General features: G+C 36.4%; 3 protein-coding genes across 3 annotated transcripts; 1 reads left to right on the forward strand and 2 right to left on the reverse strand.

The window, feature by feature from the left end:
- Window positions 1-3,826: 3,826 nt before the first annotated feature.
- LOC104454601 (cucurbitadienol 11-hydroxylase-like) lies at window positions 3,827-6,311 on the reverse strand. The gene is made up of 10 exons (XM_039317992.1): window positions 5,973-6,311; window positions 5,612-5,858; window positions 5,207-5,356; window positions 5,052-5,121; window positions 4,871-4,941; window positions 4,663-4,755; window positions 4,497-4,575; window positions 4,234-4,340; window positions 3,974-4,104; window positions 3,827-3,890 (listed from the first exon to the last, which is right to left on the reverse strand). Exons 1-10 carry the CDS (start codon window positions 6,182-6,184, stop codon window positions 3,827-3,829), a joined length of 1,224 nt encoding a protein of 407 aa, XP_039173926.1. The 5' UTR covers window positions 6,185-6,311.
- Window positions 6,312-7,433: 1,122 nt separating this feature from the next.
- On the forward strand, window positions 7,434-8,520 carry LOC104454603 (premnaspirodiene oxygenase). Its single transcript, XM_010069507.3, has 2 exons — window positions 7,434-7,673; window positions 7,862-8,520. The coding sequence occupies exons 1-2, from the start codon at window positions 7,452-7,454 to the stop codon at window positions 8,480-8,482; spliced, it is 843 nt and encodes a 280-aa protein (XP_010067809.2). The 5' UTR covers window positions 7,434-7,451; the 3' UTR covers window positions 8,483-8,520.
- Window positions 8,521-15,918: 7,398 nt separating this feature from the next.
- On the reverse strand, window positions 15,919-17,530 carry LOC104454599 (premnaspirodiene oxygenase). Its single transcript, XM_010069504.3, has 2 exons — window positions 16,778-17,530; window positions 15,919-16,667 (listed from the first exon to the last, which is right to left on the reverse strand). Exons 1-2 carry the CDS (start codon window positions 17,519-17,521, stop codon window positions 16,047-16,049), a joined length of 1,365 nt encoding a protein of 454 aa, XP_010067806.2. The 5' UTR covers window positions 17,522-17,530; the 3' UTR covers window positions 15,919-16,046.
- Window positions 17,531-19,468: the final 1,938 nt, after the last annotated feature.

Below are 19,468 nucleotides of genomic sequence, written 5' to 3' on the forward strand. Positions count from 1 at the left end.
TCGTTCGCACATCATTATACAGCCGGTCCAAGTTTCTCTCCTACAGATCAAACCATTATTCGATATATTACAAAAGCAATATACCAAGTCAAATGTCAAACTATCTAAAAGTCTCTTGTCCGCGTAAGAAGGAAGCGAGAGCCCATATTCAAGCAATAAATATAATTTGACTATACAAATTGGCCACATCAACATCAGCACAAAGCCGTGTACCAATTTAAGTAATATAACAAGCAATGATGTCAGATCAGTGCATGCACTGAAAGCTAATGTGCATAGGTAGAGAAATATCCCTATTACTCGATATATTAAACACAAATAATTCAATTCCTCGTTGTTTAAAAGAATCTTTTCACATGCAACTGATAAGCCGTGCATCACTCACTCTACATCCCACAAGCAAGTGGGTCAAAATTACCGCAAGGACTTTATTGAAAAACTGTTGAAAAGTTAAAATTAAATTGGTTTAATTGAAAAAACTTAAGACTAAATTGGACACCATACAATAGGTTTAGAGGTAACACTTTTTTTTTTTCTTCATTTTATTTTTATTTCTTTTGGCTAAGTGAGACACCTCGTTTTTGATGTTTCACATTATTTGAAAAACAATTTAAGTAGGGAACGGATTACTCACGTGTGCCCAAGGAAGACCGTAGATTTTTAAATAGTTCAAAGCATCTGCATGCCATCAGCATAAAATTTAAAATGGTTGCCAGTTTCAACACATAACTAATTGAAATGGATATCAAAATTCACATGAGACCATAAAGAGAATTTTCTTAAAAGTCAAAGCACGTTTTGGTCAGTCGTCACTAAAAGGAATAATGGCACGTGGGCTTAAGTAATATATGCTTGAAATGCCGTGCAAGTTTCATATATGACTACGTTTGAATTTGTACTTACGTACCTAAACTTATGGTATAGAGGTGGTCGTTTAATCCTTTAATTTTTCAAACCAATATAACTTGGTACGATACCTTATATCTTCCACGCATTTCAATTTTGGAATGCTTCGAATCTTTTAGAATCAATTTGTCTTAATTGTTATTATAATCTCCTTATTGAAATAAATAACCAGTATAATATTTCGTAGAATACTATATATCATATCTTCCACACATTTCGATTTTGCACGCTTCGTATCTTTATCTTTTTGTAACTGCTTCCATCACATTATTCAATCTTTCAAATCGCTTGTATTTATATTTTTTTAACTATAACATTTCCTATTTCTCCATCATCCACAATAAATTGTACTTTTTTAATAAACTAAATCAGATAGTCGATCATTATATCTGTTTCACTTTTGTACACAACTTTTTTTTTTCCTCAAAACCTTTGACCGCATATTTGCATGCTTTAGATTCCAGTGTTCTTCTTTTTTTTCTTCTTCTTTTTTCTTTTTTCTTTTCACAAGAGACCTTTGAATTTGGGTAATGAACGGCAGTTTCAATTTTTGCAGAACTCGTGTTTGCATTTTCCATGGGACATCCGTGAAAATAGCTCAAATGCTTCTTTTCACTATTGAATTTTGAAAATGAAAATTGTTTCCCGATATTTTATTTGGAAATAGTTTCTTCAGTGATATTCAAACATAGCCTCATGATCATTTTCAAATATTTAGTAGAGCTAATAAATAGAAATTCTAGAAAATTCTCAAGTACCAATTGAAGAATTGGACAAGATGCTTTTTACTGTAAACCCATCGATGTCTTGAAAGTATATGATAGCTAACGATGTATTGAAAGACATTAGCTAAAACGAATGCAATAAATTAACTTTCCTAAGTTACGGCCTCTATACAAGGAAAGATATGAGATCCATCCGTGGTTAATGGCTTGAAAAGTCTTGCGCCACTTGCCAAGAATAAAAGATTGGTTCACTGGCCTTGATATGATTGAGAGCAATTTTTGGAATTGCTTTGTTGTAGAGAGAAATTTTCTCTAATACGAATCAATCATTTTCTTTCAAATGTGTATTTACAAAAAAAAAACAAATTGAGAAGTATGAAATTCGAGGAGATGATAATACTCAATGGGCTAAGGCATTTTTTTTTTATGAAGGCCAGCTTTCGAGTAGAAAAATATGGTATCTCGCCAACACTAAGAAAAGAAGAACTCAATAAGAAAGAATGAAACTATTCCATAGGATAGTAATAAAAGAATTGTTATAACCAATAAGATAAAAAAAAATAATAAAATCTGCAAATAAAATTATTACAACTATTATCTTCTTGTGAAAGTTAGTATCCGGAATGTTCATGGGAAGAGTCATCATGCGGAAGTCGGATCCTCTATGAGAAGCTTATGAGAAGCTTTGAAGTGACAGCAAATATCTATGGCAATGACTAAGGCTGTTGTATTGATTCATGCGTGCCCATATGTCGCAAATATGTGCGCAATTTGATGTGTGATCACTGACAACTTAATTAGCACACAAATTCGCATACTTATTGCGCATTGCTGAAGACAAAATTCAAAAGCTAGCTTTAGGCTCCGAGTTGCTGGTTTTACACATATGAAACTGGTTAGAGTTACTGTCACACTAAATATATTAACCTATAGTTATTGCACTTGGTTGGAGCTTCTAAGGGATTTCCAACTTAAGGAATGGAGGTCATTCGCTCAAATTTCATCAATTGCATGCAAATTACTTTGGTTAGAGTCCCAAAGTATTCCATGGACATTCAAATAACCAAATCTCTGCCCTTGTGACCCCGAATTCTAAGAGAAGAAAATTTATCGTGACGCAATTACGTTTGGTATCAATAGATTCCATAGTTGGCCATTCCACGAGGATTTTTTCAACCATGACTTAGAAGCTGTGAAAGGAGCTTGCTTATCTTTAAGGCTCCCAGAATCAAAGTGATTTGATTTATGCTCTTGCTGTCTTGCTATTTTTAATTTTTTTTTTTTTAGTAAATGATTATTTTAATAGAGAGGAACCTAGGGAAAAAAAATATTTATGATACAATAGCAGTTTTGTTGGGAAAATTCAATTGCCGACGAAGATAGAACAATAGTTATAGATCATTAGATGTTTTGATGCGTGATGACAATCACTATCCTTAAGGTATTATTTGCCCTAACTATTATTGCTACGGGGTTTAGAACTAATATACCTCCATGATATACACCAAAGCCACAAATAAATGAGTTCAACAACTACTAAATTTCTCTCCTGGAATTTCACTTTAATTATGTTATCAAAGTCGTGTATATGAAAAGAGAAGAAGAGAGAGGTTACGAAGAAAAAGTTGTAGCTTTGAACGGTTGTTATCCTTAAATAGTTGTGATGAGCAGTGGATGATTCAGTCCTATCTATAGATGATAACTAATCGACACATCTCTTGGGCATTTGTACCTTGTCCCCACCATTATCTATTTTCATGATAAATCATCACCGCTTTTCATGTCAACAATCACTTTACCTCTTTTTTATGACCAAGAGTCATATCTTTTCATCACAACAAACTACTTCAACAAATCTTGCTACTTTATTAGTCATTGTTTTGCCACGTCGGTAAACAAGAATATATAGGAGGAGGCTGGACGCTTACTCGCTCTTACACAGGTATATTATTAGCATCCAAGATCAGAAGTTCATAATAGGGTAGAAAGGGCTCGACATTACAACTTAAGAGGACCTTATGTGTTCATATGAAACAAGGTTACAGGTGCTCATAAACCGGAGACCATATGGCTAAATTTAATCCTTAACTAGCTTCCACAATATCTTATTTCGACAATCTATAGTCGAGAGAACGTATATTTCACAACAGGGCTGTGCCGTGAGCGCTTATCCTTGTATCTTGGAGACCTTGATATCAAAACCACCTCCAATCTTTAAAAGGAGTGCGAATGATTTCTCCTCCCCTCACCTTTGTCCACCTGTCCAATATTGACCATCACAGTTTAATAGAAAATAAATAAATATAATTAGTGAGCATGAATAAATTTTTATGTGATTTTACCGGTATTTGGTCACGAAAACTTGGAGAAATACTGCACAGAAAGCTCTGGTGAATTCAGCTCCAGCACATGGCCTCCCTCCCCCACCAAAGGGTATATAATATCTTCCCACGACGTTTGCTCTATCCATTTGCTGTTGATAATATAAAAATGCCAACGCCCAAGAACAAGAAAGTTTAATAAATGTCAGAATATTTAAGCTGAATCGTTATAATGCACTTAACTCTAATTGTATGCGGAGAATTATGCATGACGATAATACCTCCCATCGAGATGGATTAAAGGCTAGGGGATCTTCATACACTTCCGGGTTTAGGTGTAGCCCCACTTGACTAAGGACAATGGTCCAACCTTTCGGAATTACATATCCTGTTAATCCCCATATATTAAAAAAAAAAAAAAAAAAAAGAACATATTGGTCAATTTCAAGCTAAAGCTAAGATCTTATAAACTTCTTTTCGTTTGAAAACTTAGCTAGCCTATATATGCGTGCTCAAGCAAAACATTCTAATCTGGCAAGTTTACCATTCCATTCAATGTCTTTAATTGCTCTTCTCATAACACCGGGGATATTGCTGGCCAATCTGAGTGATTCATTGACCACCTAGCATTCCAACAATTCGCCGTCATACTTTATCTTAGAATAAACACGTAATCGTAGAAGAAGCAAAAAAAAAAAAAAAAAACTCACATGCAGAGTGTATGGCATTGATTTATATTCCTCCCACGTTATTCCTTCTGCGCCCGAAATCCTTCTATTATGAAGGGCTTCCTGATTTTCCTTCTGATATACAATTGGAGGTGAAAACGTGTTATTGTGAATAAAATAAAGAAAGATGGGACGGCACACGCTAAGGCGTGATTAATTAGTACTTGTGATATAAAATCGATTTACTTACAATCAGCTCTTGAAGCACTTTAGGTTCTCTGTAAGAAGTATAAGGGCCATGACTACAGTGGTAGGTATGGCCTCAAAGCTGGCAAGTAGGAGAACCATGATTATGTAGGTGATGAATTTAGTTGAAAGAAAGCTCTGGGTTTTCATGTCCCCAATGATATGGTCAAGGAAGTCCCCTTTGCTTGCATCTGCCGGTGCAGCCATTCTCTCGGCGATCTTCCGTCGAATCATATTCAGCAGCTTCTCTTGGCTCTGCACATTTTTTTATCTTTATTTTTAATTTTACAGAGATTTTAAGAGGATATCAACGTGCAGTAACTAGTAATTGTAGCAGTACCTTTAAGCTCTTGTGAAAAGCAGTGCCTGGAATGTTTATCGGAAGGGACATGAGGCCATCCATGAGAGTGTGGAAATCCTCCGTAACATTTTTTCCTGAATTTTCAGCATCATAACCTAGGAGAAGCTTTGACGTAAACTTGAATATCATCTGCAAAACTCATGTGCAGCCGGCGGCCAATGATGAGAGAACATTAATAATTTGCACAGTCAATGACTTCATGCCCTCATTTCATTCATACACACATAAATCTGGGGTTTAGAAAAGTGTGGTTAGGTTTTAGATGAACATTAGCTTCGGAAATGCTTACCAGGGCACACTCATGCTTGACATCTACAAATTCTTGAGCTGACCAAGCATCTAGCGTTGTCTCAGTCATGGCTTGAATCTGACGAAGAAGCTCGCCTTTTTGAGGCTCTCAGAACCCATGTGATTTAAGATCAAATATCGGAGGTGTTTGTGGATGTACCCGGTTGCATTAGTCTTGACTTCCAAGTCTTGCGTATCATGACCCACAAGCTTAGAAAAGGAGTCCAAGTACCATGTCTCCACGGACTTTCCTTCCTGGAGAAGAACAAATTTATTGAACTCTGGATCTGACGATACCACCACAGGACGACCAGCCAAGCTTGTTTTAAACAAGGTTCCATACCTGAAAAAGAATAATCCCCAAAGAGTGAAGTTTAAACATTAAAACATGCACGAATAACAACAATCGAAACATAAAGTTGCTGGATAAATCTATGATATGAATCACTCGATGTACTTTTTAACTCTCTTCTTTATGAAAGGAGGCATGTCTCTGGATCTGCTAGGAATGAAGAACTGGATCGTCTCTCCTATGTATGGCAACCCCATGGAGCCTGGAGGAAGCTTCCCAATGTTAGAACGGTTTCTCCATTTTAGCTTCCAATGGAAAACTGCAAAAACAATAAGAGCCGCTAGGCCCATCGCAATCTCCAACATGGGAAACATCATCGTCCCCCGCAACTGAGAGATGATTGTTCTCGACGAGGGGGTTTCTTCTAATTCTTGAGGAGAAACCGTGAGTAGAAAGGGTCAGGAATTTTGGATCACTGCGTGGACAACAAGAGTTTGAAAGAGCTCTCTATAAATACACTCGTTTATAAGTAGCATCCCCTGAATTATTTTGTGGCCCATCATTGGTTTATTCGTGAAGACATTCTCCTTCTTTATTTTTAACAAAAAAGGGGTTTGGTTAGTGAAAGTGGAAATCTTCTGCATGAAAAGATTTTGTAATAATATTGCTCATTTGTATTGTTTTCACAAGTAAGGAGTCTGTTCTGATTTTAATTTTCAGATTTTGCTAGTATAACGGTCTTTGGCTAGTGTGAAAATAATAGCTTGTTGTGAGTCACAAATTTTGAATGAGTAAACTCAAAACAATTTATAATTATTTTTTATTTAATATTTTATTGTCCAAAATAGACTATTATTCTCATGATAGATTAAAAATTATCACCCAATCATTCTCGTCTAAATAATATAAGATCTAACCAAGAGGGTAAGCACCATTTCTCACCACACAAAAGCCACCAACCCAAGAGCATTGTTCTAAGTCTTCCACAATGCTTCTTCTCATCCTTTCTTCTCTCCTCTTCCTCTTCTTCCTCATCAAGTTTTCCAAGAGAAGTTCAAAGCTGAAGCATCTCCCACCAGGGCCCAAAAAATTGCCGCTCATAGGGAATTTGCACCATATGATCGGTGCACTACCTCACCATCGCCTGAGAGACCTTGCCCAGACATATGGACCCATTTTCCATCTTCAACTGGGTCAGATCTCGCTGGTGGCTATATCTAGTCCCGACTTAGCCAAAGAAGTTTTCAAGACCCAGGAGCTCGCGTTCGCACAACGACCATCTTTCTCGTATACAGAGATGAGCATTTTCCCAAGTCCAATCTTTTATCCATTTGGAGAAGAGTGGAGACAATTGCGTAAGATTTACGTTACGGAATTCCTCGGCAGTCAGCGTGTTCGATCTTTTAAATCAATTAGAGAAGAGGAAACGAGCAATCTCATCAACTACATCCGCTCCTTGTCCAGTTCGCCTTTAAATCTCAGCAAGAAAATCCATGCCTTCACAAATAGCATAGTCTCCAAGGCAGCCATCGGCCAAAACTGCAAACAACAAGAGGAATTCATTTCAGCGGTCGAAGAGGCGATATCTTTTACCGGGGGCTTTAGCGTGTCAGACATTTTCCTTCTCTCAAATTTCTTCCCGACATGACGGGAATGAATTCCAAGTTCAGGATGTTGCAAAGAAAGATCGATAGCATTCTTGATAGCATCCTCGATGATCGTGAGATCATGAGAAGAGAACAATCCTTGAGAAGCAAGGATGATACATGCGGAAGAGAAGATATACTTGACGTGCTCTTAAGACTCCGGGAGACCAATGAGCTTGGCTTGAATCTGACAACCAGGAAGATTAAAGGCATCATTATGGTATGTATGCATTAATGTATTCTAAGACAACTTAATTAGTAAATTAAAATTAGTATATTTAGTGGTGACCAATACATAAAAGGGGTTTTCTAAGAATTAGAAAGATTTGTCACTTCACTCTAGTAGAAATTCAAAGGTGAACTTTCCTGAACTTACTGACAAGTCAATTAACACACTGCAAATTGTAGGACTTATTTGTTGCCGGGAGCATCACCACGTCGACACTTATTGAATGGGCAATGTCAGAATTAATCCGAAATCCGAAAGTGATGGCCAAGGCCCAAGCCGAGGTGAGAGCAGTCCTAAAAGAAAAGGGTTGCTTAGAAGAATCAGAACTCAATAAACTCAAGTATTTGCTTTCAATAATTAAAGAATCTTTTAGGCTCCACCCTCCTGTTCCTTTGATCCCCAGAGAAGCAACTGAAGAACGTGAAATCAACGGATACAAAGTTCCGGCGAGCTCAAGAATCCTTACTAATGTAATGGCGATAGGAAGAGATCCGCATCATTGGACAGATCCTGAGAAGTTTAAACCAGAGAGGTTTCTCGAATCTACAATGGATTTTATAGGGACAAACTTTGAGCTTCTCCCATTTGGATCCGGAAGGAGGGCATGTCCTGGCATTGCATTAGCCAATGCAAACATCGAAGTTACATTAGCATCATTGCTATATCATTTCGACTGGAAATTGCCAAATGGAGAAGCCATGGAAAAACTTGACATGACCGAAGCTTTTGCAGGAACAGTCACGAGGATGAACAGTTTAAATGTGATTGCCATTCCCTATATTCCCACTGTTGCAGCTTGAAAAGAATATGTTGCAGTAAAGAAAGCAGTGTGAAGTTATATGTGTGCTCACGTAAACGTTATATACAGCCACGTGTGTTTTCTTACGGTCATTTACCTTGTTCGTGCAAGTTATATGCTCATGTAAACCTTTTATAGGCCATGTGAGTTTTTTTTCGGTCATTTTCCTTGTTCGTGCAAAAGCTTCTTATAATTTACATAATGTGCTCATTTGAGGGAATATGCTATTCTTGCTCAGATTCTCTTATTTAAAAAAAAGTGCTATTATTAAATGATGTGGCAGATATGATGCTATCAATCATATAAGAAGATTGAGTAAGAAAAATGCAATTGAAATTAAAGGGAATCAAAGGACAAATTGGGCAAGATGAAAGGCCTTTCCATTCTTTTATAATTTATTTATTCGGTTGGACAATCCCCAAGGCATTGTCATTTATGGTTGAAGTCCAGTACCCCTCCTTCACAATCCTTCAAGCACCTCTTCCAATATCAAGTTCAAACAATCGAAATACCTCTCTCATGCAAATTCGATCTTCTTTACTATTACTTGTCAATTTTCGCGCTTGTGTGCGACACTTCTTCGTTTAGTTGGACTTTCTCCCTTATGGTAATTTTTTGTTTATGGGTTGAGTAAACATTGCATGATCTAAAGAACATAAAGGATCATACAAATCAGCTCTTGTTGATTGCCTTCATCAATGTCGATCTATTTGACTTTGGGAGGAATCCTCAACCCCCGTCAACATAAATGTCGATCTATATGGATTAATGGACAAATGTAATCGTGACATTTGTATATGACCTGTTGTACATTCATTTAGTGATGCATCGAGATTTAAATGCCTAGCGGACGAAGTAATTTTTGAACTTTAGGGGTTCCCCTTTGCTTGTATGTTTCTTTTATTGCCCCCCTAGTGCTATATATAATGACATTGTTATTGGGAAACGGTTTGTATTTGTTGTTAGTTCGTTTCCATAGGCAAAGCAAGTTGTATAAATATGTTCATTAATCAAACCATGGTCCGTCATAATCTACATGTATTTCTCCGAGTGTTTTTTCAACAAATATAGGTGTGAATCACATCAAACTTTGAAGAATACAAGAAAAACTTATGAAGTTTGCATATATAAAAGCCGATCTAATTGGAACGAACTCAGATCTGACTAAATCGGAAAGAGGGACGGAGAAATATCAAGCGACCACAGCACAACGGAGGATAGCAAGCCAGCGTGGCTATGCTACTTGTGATTATTGAAAAGAATATCTCTCGTCAATTTCTTACAAATTTTTGCTACCCAATCTAACTGCGAGAATTTTATCCTAGGTTTTGTTTTTTACTATTGCAAAAGAACTTCGGTTGCTGTCGTGTGTGCCATCCCACTGAGCTACATAATGTACAACACACGTATAAATTCACGTCTCTTTCAATTTTCATTGTTTTTATATTTCATTTTTAAAGAAGCTGAACTTATTGTGATAAGTCTTCTCGTTGCCCTCGACGAGCGGACGCTGTAAATCAAATTACTTGAACACTTGTCCTCCGTCACAACAACCCGGGAAAAAAAAAAAAAAACCCCAAGTCCCATGTCAAATGTCAACTATCCTGATGCAAGCATTAACCTAATCAATGTGCTCTTTGAGGGGATATGTTATGCTATGCTTATGTCGACGTTGTAAAGAGCATCTTGTCCGATTCTTCAATTGGTACTTGAGAATTTTTAGAATTTCAACTAATTAGCTCTACTAAATATTTGAAAATTATCATGAGGCTATGTTTGAATATCACTCAAGAAAATATTTCCAAATAAAATAAAGGGAACCAATTTTCATTTTTAAGATTTCAATAGAGAAAAGAAGCATTTTAGCTGTTCACACGGATGTCCCATAGAAAATGCAAACACGAGTTCAGCAAAATTGAAACTGTTGTTTGTTACCCAAATTCAAAGATGTGTTGTGGAAAAAAGAAACACTGGAGTCTAAAGCATGCACATATGCAGGTCAAAGGTTTTTGAAGGAAAAAAAAAAAAAAAAAAGCTGTGTACAAAAGTAATACAGATATTATGATCAATGATCTGATTTAGTTTATAAAAAAAAAAGTACAAGTTATTGTAGATGATAGAGACATGGGAAATGTTATAATTAAAAGAACATAAATAGGAGCGATTTGAAAGAATAATTAATATGAGGAAAGCAATTACAAAAAGATAAAGATCTGAAGCGTACAAAATCGAAATGTGCCGAAGATATGATATATTCTACGAAAGTTTATATTGGTTATTTAGTACAATAAGGAAATCATAATAACAAAGCATTCCAAAATTGATGTGTGTGGAAGATATATGGTATTGTACCAAGTTATATTGGTTTAAAAGATTAAAGGATTAAAGGAGCACCTCTATCCCAGAAGTTTAGGTATGTAATTACATATTCAAATGGAGTCATATATGAAACTTGCACGGCATTTTAAGCATAGATTACTTAAGCCCACGTGCCATTATTCCTTTTAGTGACGACGGACCAAAACGTGCTTTGACCGTTAAGAGAAATCTCTTTAGTCTCATCTGAATTTTGATGTCCACTTCAATTAGTTGTGTTGAAACTGGAAACCATTTTAAATTTTATGCTGATGGCATGCAGATGTTTTGAACTATTTAAAAACCTACGGTCTTCCTTGGGCACACATGAGTAATCCGTTCCCTACTATAATTGTTTTTCAAATAATGAGAAACATCAAAAGGGGGTGTTTCACTTAGCCAAAAGAAATAAAAATAAAAAGAAGAAAACAAAAACAAAAGATGCTGTCTCTATACCTATTGTACGATGCCCAATTTAGTCTTAAGCTTTTTAATTAGACTAATTTAATCATTAACTTTTTAATCATTTTGTAATGGAGTCCTTGTGGCAATTTTGACTGACTTGCTTGTGGGATGTAGAGTCAGTGATGCACGGCTTATTAGTTGCTTGTGAAAAGATTCTTTTGAATAATGAGGAATTAAATTATTTGTGTCTAATATATAGAGAGTGACGGCGATATTTCTCTACATATGCACATTAGCTTTTAGTGTATGCGTTGATCTGACATCATTGCTTATTATGTTACTTAAATTGGTACAGGGCTTAGTGATGATGTTGATGTGGCCAATTTGTACAGTCAAATTATATTTCTTGCTTGAATATGGGCTCTCGCATCCTTGCATGGACGAGACTTTTAGACAGTTTGACATTTGACTTGAATTATTGCTTTTGTTATATATCTAACAATGGTTGTATAATGATGTGTGAACGACCCAGTCGTATGTTTTAAAGAATTTTTCATTAAGTGATTCTTAGCAATGCTGCAGCTCAAAAAATTCCAATCGACCCTAAGAAAGAAAATCCAGTTAAAATTTAAATTCTCCAACATGCTCACATTAGCTTGCTGTTTACTATTCTGTGATCTCAATCGATATAGATATTCTCAGACTAATGCTTATGATGTGAAAGACCCATTTCTCCCACATCTTATTTTATTCCCTAACTATTAACGGGTGTTACTTCGAATTAATAACATGCCCCTACGAAGGACGTGTTTGTTTCACTCATATTTTTATTTTATTTTTTGGTATAAAAAGGTCTAGACCCGAACATAAAATTAACTTTTATAATCTACTATCATTGTTTTCATATTTAATAATACATGAAGTACCTCTCCAAAGGCCTAGAAACCGTGTCAAAGGTAATAAGGTATGGCACCATCTATGGTCACTGCCTTTACCTTCCACAACCTAAAGAGAACCGGCAATGGTATTCTGAATCCTATCAATCGCTTATCAATGACGACTTCTTATCTCTAAATATGGTTTTAAAATTCACAAATATTGAAAAATTGAGTTTGGGCTCATCAATATTGACTAAGTATTGAAAACAAATATAAAATTGAGGACTTTTGGACTCCAACAACTCCAAACCTTGAACAAAATTCACGTTGAATTTCCAAACATGCCAAATCACCGTTACATTGTTCCGCACCCAGATCTTCTTAACATATTTAATGGCTTAAAAGTGCTATGTGGCTTGTTAGGTGAAAAAAGTTCTTTTGTACACTCAAAGCATTTGATCGAGTCCATTTCTTCTCGGTCATTGAATAGCATGGATCTCACGTGGGACACACGCGATTTAATGGTCGAGATGGGGTGAGCCTGCATGTATCATCATTATCAGCGGTTGTTATCTTTACATTTGATCTGATTTAAGCGATTTAGATTAATTAACGTAATGACACCATAATTAATTGCTGAATAGAGATAGATGGAATATATCCATGAGCTGTTGCTGTTAATTTGAAAACATGTTTAGTAAAATCTATGTCTGTATTATATTTAGAAGAAATGTATAGTTCCCAACCACATTTAAAAGAATGTTAACTGACAACCCAGTTGCATCCGCATATTTTCACGTGAAGTATGCTTCGTTGCAAGAACCCAATTGCATCAGCATATTTTCAGTAATAGGGAAAGAAGGTGCTGTCATTTTGCCTCGTGAAAACGACACTTTTCAAATGATAGATAAGGGGCGTTCTAGTCTAAACCTTTAGAGTTTCCACGTGAATATAAGCGTGTCTCTATCTTTGAATAATCTAAGATAGATGATATGATGACCATTAAAACAATTATATGGGCTTACACTTCAGTTGGTTTGAACATAAGATTGATTTTTCTTTTTTATTGGAGTTTTGGTTGGAATTATTTAGGTCCTAAAATTCAACTTTCCGTTATTAATTTTATATATTTAGTCAATGTTGAAAAACCCATGCTCAATCGTTTGTTGTTTGCAAATTTGTAAAGGTTACATCATCAGCAATTCCTTTTTTCTTCATCATAGACTCGCAAATTCATTCATTTGGAACAATTATATAATGCGACACGTCACCTATGAATCTTTCAATTGGATGGTGATGAAAGTCATAAAATTTATTATTTTGGAAGGAGATTTCACACGTATTGACAATTGTATATTACCCTTTGTACGCGGGTTTTATCATTATTCAATTGATGCATTCAATTTGAACTAAGCAACTGAGATTGACACGCAACCTATCTCAAGGGTAGAATTCAATTGATGCACTCGATATTTTTTTTTTTTTTGGTAAAATTCTTTTTCTTTTTTTTTAATACTATACATTATAATAAATGTGGGCACAAATTCTTCGGCCAGTCAACACGCAATCTAAAGAAAAGAATGCGTCAATAGAAAACCGCTGATTTTAGAATATTTCTGATCAATTTGCCCACCCGGCATCAAATGATAATCCGTAAGGTCTTTGTCAAACGGAAGACCAATACTCAAGTCCGGAGTTACCATTCTCTGTATCCTCATCCTCTGATGCCATATAAATTGACAACTTTTGATTTATAGTCACCGTCGTCGTTTATATCAAACTTAAAATACTCCTCAATTGGTACTTGATGGTCCAGATAATCGAGAACCCTCGAAGTCAAAGTTCGATGGCGGCAGGCTTCCTTGGAAAAGCTTTGCGTACAAGCTTTGCGTAGAAGGATGCAGTCTATCCCTACGTAGACCGAAAAGGGTTCAAGCCGACACAATCAAAAGATATGAATTCACCGTATTTATCAAACCCCCCTTTTTCTGTCCCTCTCGTACTTCTCCTCCTTGTAAGAAGCCAAATCTTCACTGTCTTCCCGAGGATTAAATATCATTTGAATTCTGACTTATTCACTAACATCAAATCTAGTGGTTCCCACAATCACAAGTAACGCTGACATCAATTTAAATGATTCAATCAAGCTATAAAAAATTATTTAATGGGATAAGTAAGAATTCAATGCTCAACTTTTCAGCACTTAACCGAAAATATTTTCATTACTACCGTAATTTGTGTCTAACGGGTGATGAAAATATATTTCATTTAGTCACTTTTGTAAGCGATAGAATTGATTATTCTCGAAAAATGTTTTTCAAATCTTGGGTTTTTCATGAAACAAATGCACAAATCCAACTCAACATATAATAATTTACTTAATCAAATAACGTCTAATTTGTCATTTGAGCAAATTAAATTACTACGTTTAACATTTACAAATAGTTTAGGGATCACATTGAAACATATTAAAAGTCTAAGGACTATATTACACATTAGGGCAAAGTTCATGAACCATTTATGTTATTTTCCCCAAAAAGAATAATTGAGTATTCATCATATATGTCCAAAGAAGAACGTTAAAATTAAACTATTTCAAATCAGATGCATACCAACATCAAAATTAAAAATGGTCTCAGCAGAATTGAACTCAATCCTCACATCAGCAGAATAACTCGAGTTAATATAAGCTAATAATTCTCCATGTTCAAAGGCATGGTTTGACAAACTAAAGAGAATTCTGACTAAGGCAGATATTTAAAATTCCGTGAGCCAAAAATGGGAATTTATTCCACGCATGGTAAATTTAAGTAAGTGACAGCAAATTTGAAGGGAAGTTCTAAGGTCCAATAGGTTCTTTTATAAGGCCAATCCCGTCTAAAATCTGGACCGTTGAATCGATGAAAACAAAAAGACTATCAACTACTCGCACTCGATATTGGGGCGAATGTCAAAGTCAAAGTTGAGGATCTTCCTAAATTGAGTAGTCTTGATACGATCGAGCCTTTCTTTAAATAGCACTGGGTAGATAATCCCACCGGGTTGCTCGTGAGCAATCTCTTCAAGACTTAAAAGAGTTTGAACTATCAAATTTTTGTTCTCTTTTCTTGGGGCCACCTTCAGAGTGTAAACCTGAATCTCTCCGATAATAATCCAGTGTGATGGTTTGACTTAGAAGAAATGCTTAGAAAGGTTTTCCAAAAGATAATGTTTTATTTGAATAATTAAGTGCAGTTTACATTATCTTAAGTAACTATTTATAGGAAGGTCACCCTTTAAAAAATAATCAAATAACAGAATTAAGGAAAACATATTGATAGAGGAAAAAGTCTTCAAAACACATCCTGAAAATCTGCAAAACATGTTTGAAATCATTAACAGCTTGAAAATCAAGGAAAACGAGTGAATGTGATATCAAACATTGTAACTTCGAAAATCCCGCAATCTTTTTCGATTTGTGGGACTATCCGCTCTTATGATGCTCAAAGGTTTCCATATAAGCATTTGCTTGTTATTCTACATCATGGTTTGGATGGGTCGACGCATACATTGGGGATTGATTTGATGCTCAAAGAACCCAGATACGTAAATTATTGGAAACAAAAGATAGATTATATTTGACAATTCTTCCCTGTTACGTTATTATTGCCAATCTCCCGGGAGAAATGTACTGAAAATAATGGCTGTAATCGAAATGCAAACGTCACCTGTACCCCTTCGACTACTTCATTAAGTTAGACAAGATTTAGATTTGAGAGTAGGATAGCAACTTAGAGCCAGAGGTGGACACCAAAGATTATTTGAAAGTTGGTTTTATTTGTAACACGGCATGAACAGATACACGGAGAAATAACCAGAAGCAAATTCGCATGGCTTCACATGAAGTTTACGTTGGCACCTAGCTTGTTTTAACACAACGTATTCTTGTCATGCTGCGACCATGGGGGTAAAGGGAAAGGCAATCACATTTAAATTGTGCATCCTCGTGACTGTTGCGGCAAAAGCTTCGGTCATGTCAAGTTCTTCCATGGCTTCTCCCTCTGGCAATTGCCAATCAAAATGATATAGCAATGCCGCTAATATGAATCCAATGCTTGCACTGGCAAATGCAATGCCAGGACACGACCGCTTACCGGATCCAAACGGAAGAAGCTCGAAATTTGTCCCCAGAAAATCTACTGGAGATTCGAGAAACCTCTCTGGTTCAAATTTCTCCGGATCTGCCCAATAATTTGGATCTCTTCCAATCGCCATTACATTAATGAGGATTCTGGAATTCACTGGTATTTTGTATCCATTGATCTTACATTCTTTAGTGGCTTCTCTGGGAATTAATGGAACAGGAGGGTGCAGCCTAAAGGATTCTTTAATGATTGCTTTCAAGTAGTTGAGTTTATTGAGGTCTGATTCTTCTACGTGACCCTTTCCTTTTAGGACTTCTCTCACCTCAGCTTGTGCCCTGGCCATCACTTTGGGATTTCGGATTAATTCAGCCATTGCCCATTCGAGAAGCGTTGACGTAGTGATGCTCCCGGCCACAAACAAGTCCTGCGACAATGATGTGCCATTCAAAATCAACATTGATCCTGGAGATATTAGAAAGACTAGCTAACATTAATTAGTTCACTAAAGAAGAGCGACGCTTAAAGCACACGTACCACAATAATGCCTTTGATCTCCCTGTCTGTCAGATTCAAACCGAACTCATTGGTCGTGCGAAGTCCCAAAAGCGCATCGAGTATGTCTTCTCTTCCAAATGTATTTTCCTTGTTTCTTAAGGCCTGATCTCTTCTGGTCTGATGGTCATTGAGAATGCTATCAAGAATCTTATCGTTCTTTTTCTGCAGCATCTTGAACTTCGAATAAAGCCCAACTATGTTGGCAAGAAATTTGAGTGAAGGGAAAACGTCCGCCACACTAAAGCCTCCAGTAAACGTTACCATCTCTCGGACAGCAGAAATGAATTCCTCTTGTTTGTTCTTATGGCCAACAGCTGCCTTGGAGACTATGCTGTTTGTGAAAGCATCCATCTTTTTGCTGAGATTGAAAGGCGATCCCGACAACGAACGTATGTAGCTGATGAGATTCCTGGTTTCCTCTTCTCTAATCGATTTAAAAGATCGAACACGCTGACCACCTAAGAGTTCCATGACGAAAATCTTACGCAACTGTCTCCATTCTTCTCCATATGGGAGAAAGGTCGGGCTAGGGAAAATGCTCATCTCTACATATGAGAATAATGGGCGTTGAGCGAAGGCGAGTTCGTGGGTCTTGAAAACTTCCTTGGCTAAGTCGGGACTAGAAATAGTTACGACCGACATCTCACCAAGTTGAAGATGGAAAATGGATCCATATGTTTTGGCTAGGTCTCTCAAACGATGGTGTGGCAGTGAGCCAATCATATGGTGCAAATTTCCAATGAGGGGCAACTTTTAGGCCCTGGTGGGAGATACTTTAGCTTTGAACTTCTTTTCGAAATTTGCATGAGCACGAGGAGGAGGAGGAGAGAAGAAAGGATCAGAAGCATTGTGGGGGACTTTGAAAATGCTCTTGGATTGGTGGCTTTTGTTTGGCAAGAAATGGTGCTTACTCTCATCTATTTATAAGCCCATGATTCTCTGTGAGCTACTTTGGCGTTCCATCTCAGTTAAAGACTTTGAAAAATGCTCTTGGAATGATCGTCAGGGTGAGAGAGCTTGGTCAAGGTGTAGCTCTTGCAACCTTTAGACTAATGAAGGGGGGCATAAATGGAGAGAATTGCATAATGAAATGAAAAGATTGTTCCAAAAGCATATGTAAAATCGGATCAACTTAGAAGAGATGTATTTTAACATATGACATTCCAATACTGGTATTTAATGTTAACCATGTGCATACAAGCACTATCATGTTGGTTGAGTCTCAGAAAAGTGCCTACCTGGATGCCAAAGAACAAAACTGTAAAGAATGGCTGGAATAGGGCATATATTAAGTGAGTTAATCAAATCATGAACATGTTGCCTTTCATTTATCTTTCAAATCCCTTCAACTATTTCTTCTATTGTGCCTTCAATTTGTTCTTATGCACTCGATCTTTGACAACTTATGTTATTGCCCATGATTTCTTCTATCTATAGTTGGAGGAAACTTTTACTAACCATATCACTAATTGATGAGTTACAAATATGAACATCACCAACATACATGTGGGCGACTTTAAAGTGATGTTTATAGTTGTAGCTCACCTTTCCCATTTAGAAAGCTAGTTGGAGTAAATTCCTTATAAATCAAAATGGAGAAAAACACAAACATTTGTTTGTGGAATTTAAGAAATCCAACTTCATTCTTTTTGGCAAAATCCACATGAAAGATTCGACAAGTAAGGAAACTTACAATAAAAGAAAGGTGCGGCATTTTCGTCCCGAAAGCGTGAGAAATAGTACTCACTTTATGTAACTCTCTTGATACGTTTGCATACAAAGAGAGTGGATGCAGTTACGCGCATGTAGCTGTGCATGAGAGATGGTACTTTCTAAAAGAAGGTAAAAGTAAAGGCTATATTTTCCGAAATCCCTAGTTGGTTTAATTATATTTCTGAAGGGTGATGAATATCGCACAGCAGGAGACAATCGGAAGAAACATCTTCCAACCGAGGAAACCATGACCTTGCATCTTCTTCAAATCAACTTGTATAGGCACCTTTATTTAAAACGTTTCCAACAAAATATAAAAATAAAAAAAAAAAAAAAAAAACTTCATATCAAATGCAGATCTATTAAACCAACTGAGGTTATTTTTTCCCCTTCTTCTCTACTTATTTCTCCAGGCTCTCGTCGATCGACGAGAAGTCTCCAAATAAATGCTTAATCACTGAATAGCTAAGTTTTGAAGCGTGACTCTCCGAAAGGTCTATATCGATTGATGAATAAGAAAGGAGGGAGGAACAAGAATAGAATCTAAAGAGCGCAGAGAGAGCCTCCTTCCCACTTTGAGTTTTAATAGTTGGTGACTCGATCTTTGAATGAGAATTCATAAAATCTACACAAAGGTCAAGATTAACAATTAAACTTCCGTCTTTACCAAAAAAAAAAAAAAAAAAACAATTAAACTTCCGCCCATTGACCAACTACGACTGATATAAAGGAAGGAGGGGAACGGTGGTTTGGGGGGGAGGTGGCGGCAAGATGTGTTTTATTTCATGGATTATTATTATTATTATTATTTTGCTGCTTTCATTATGATTGTGATTGTTCATTTCCAATCAATTAAGCGGTTTGCAGAGGGCAGAAATTTGTCCGCACCGCAAAGGGCCACCGCTTTAAAAGGTGATCTCTAATTATTTCGACTATATAAATTAAGCTCCGTGGAAG

This window comes from Eucalyptus grandis, chromosome 7 (genome assembly GCF_016545825.1).
Source record: "Eucalyptus grandis isolate ANBG69807.140 chromosome 7, ASM1654582v1, whole genome shotgun sequence".
In the NCBI taxonomy this organism is placed as follows: Eukaryota; Viridiplantae; Streptophyta; class Magnoliopsida; order Myrtales; family Myrtaceae; genus Eucalyptus; species Eucalyptus grandis.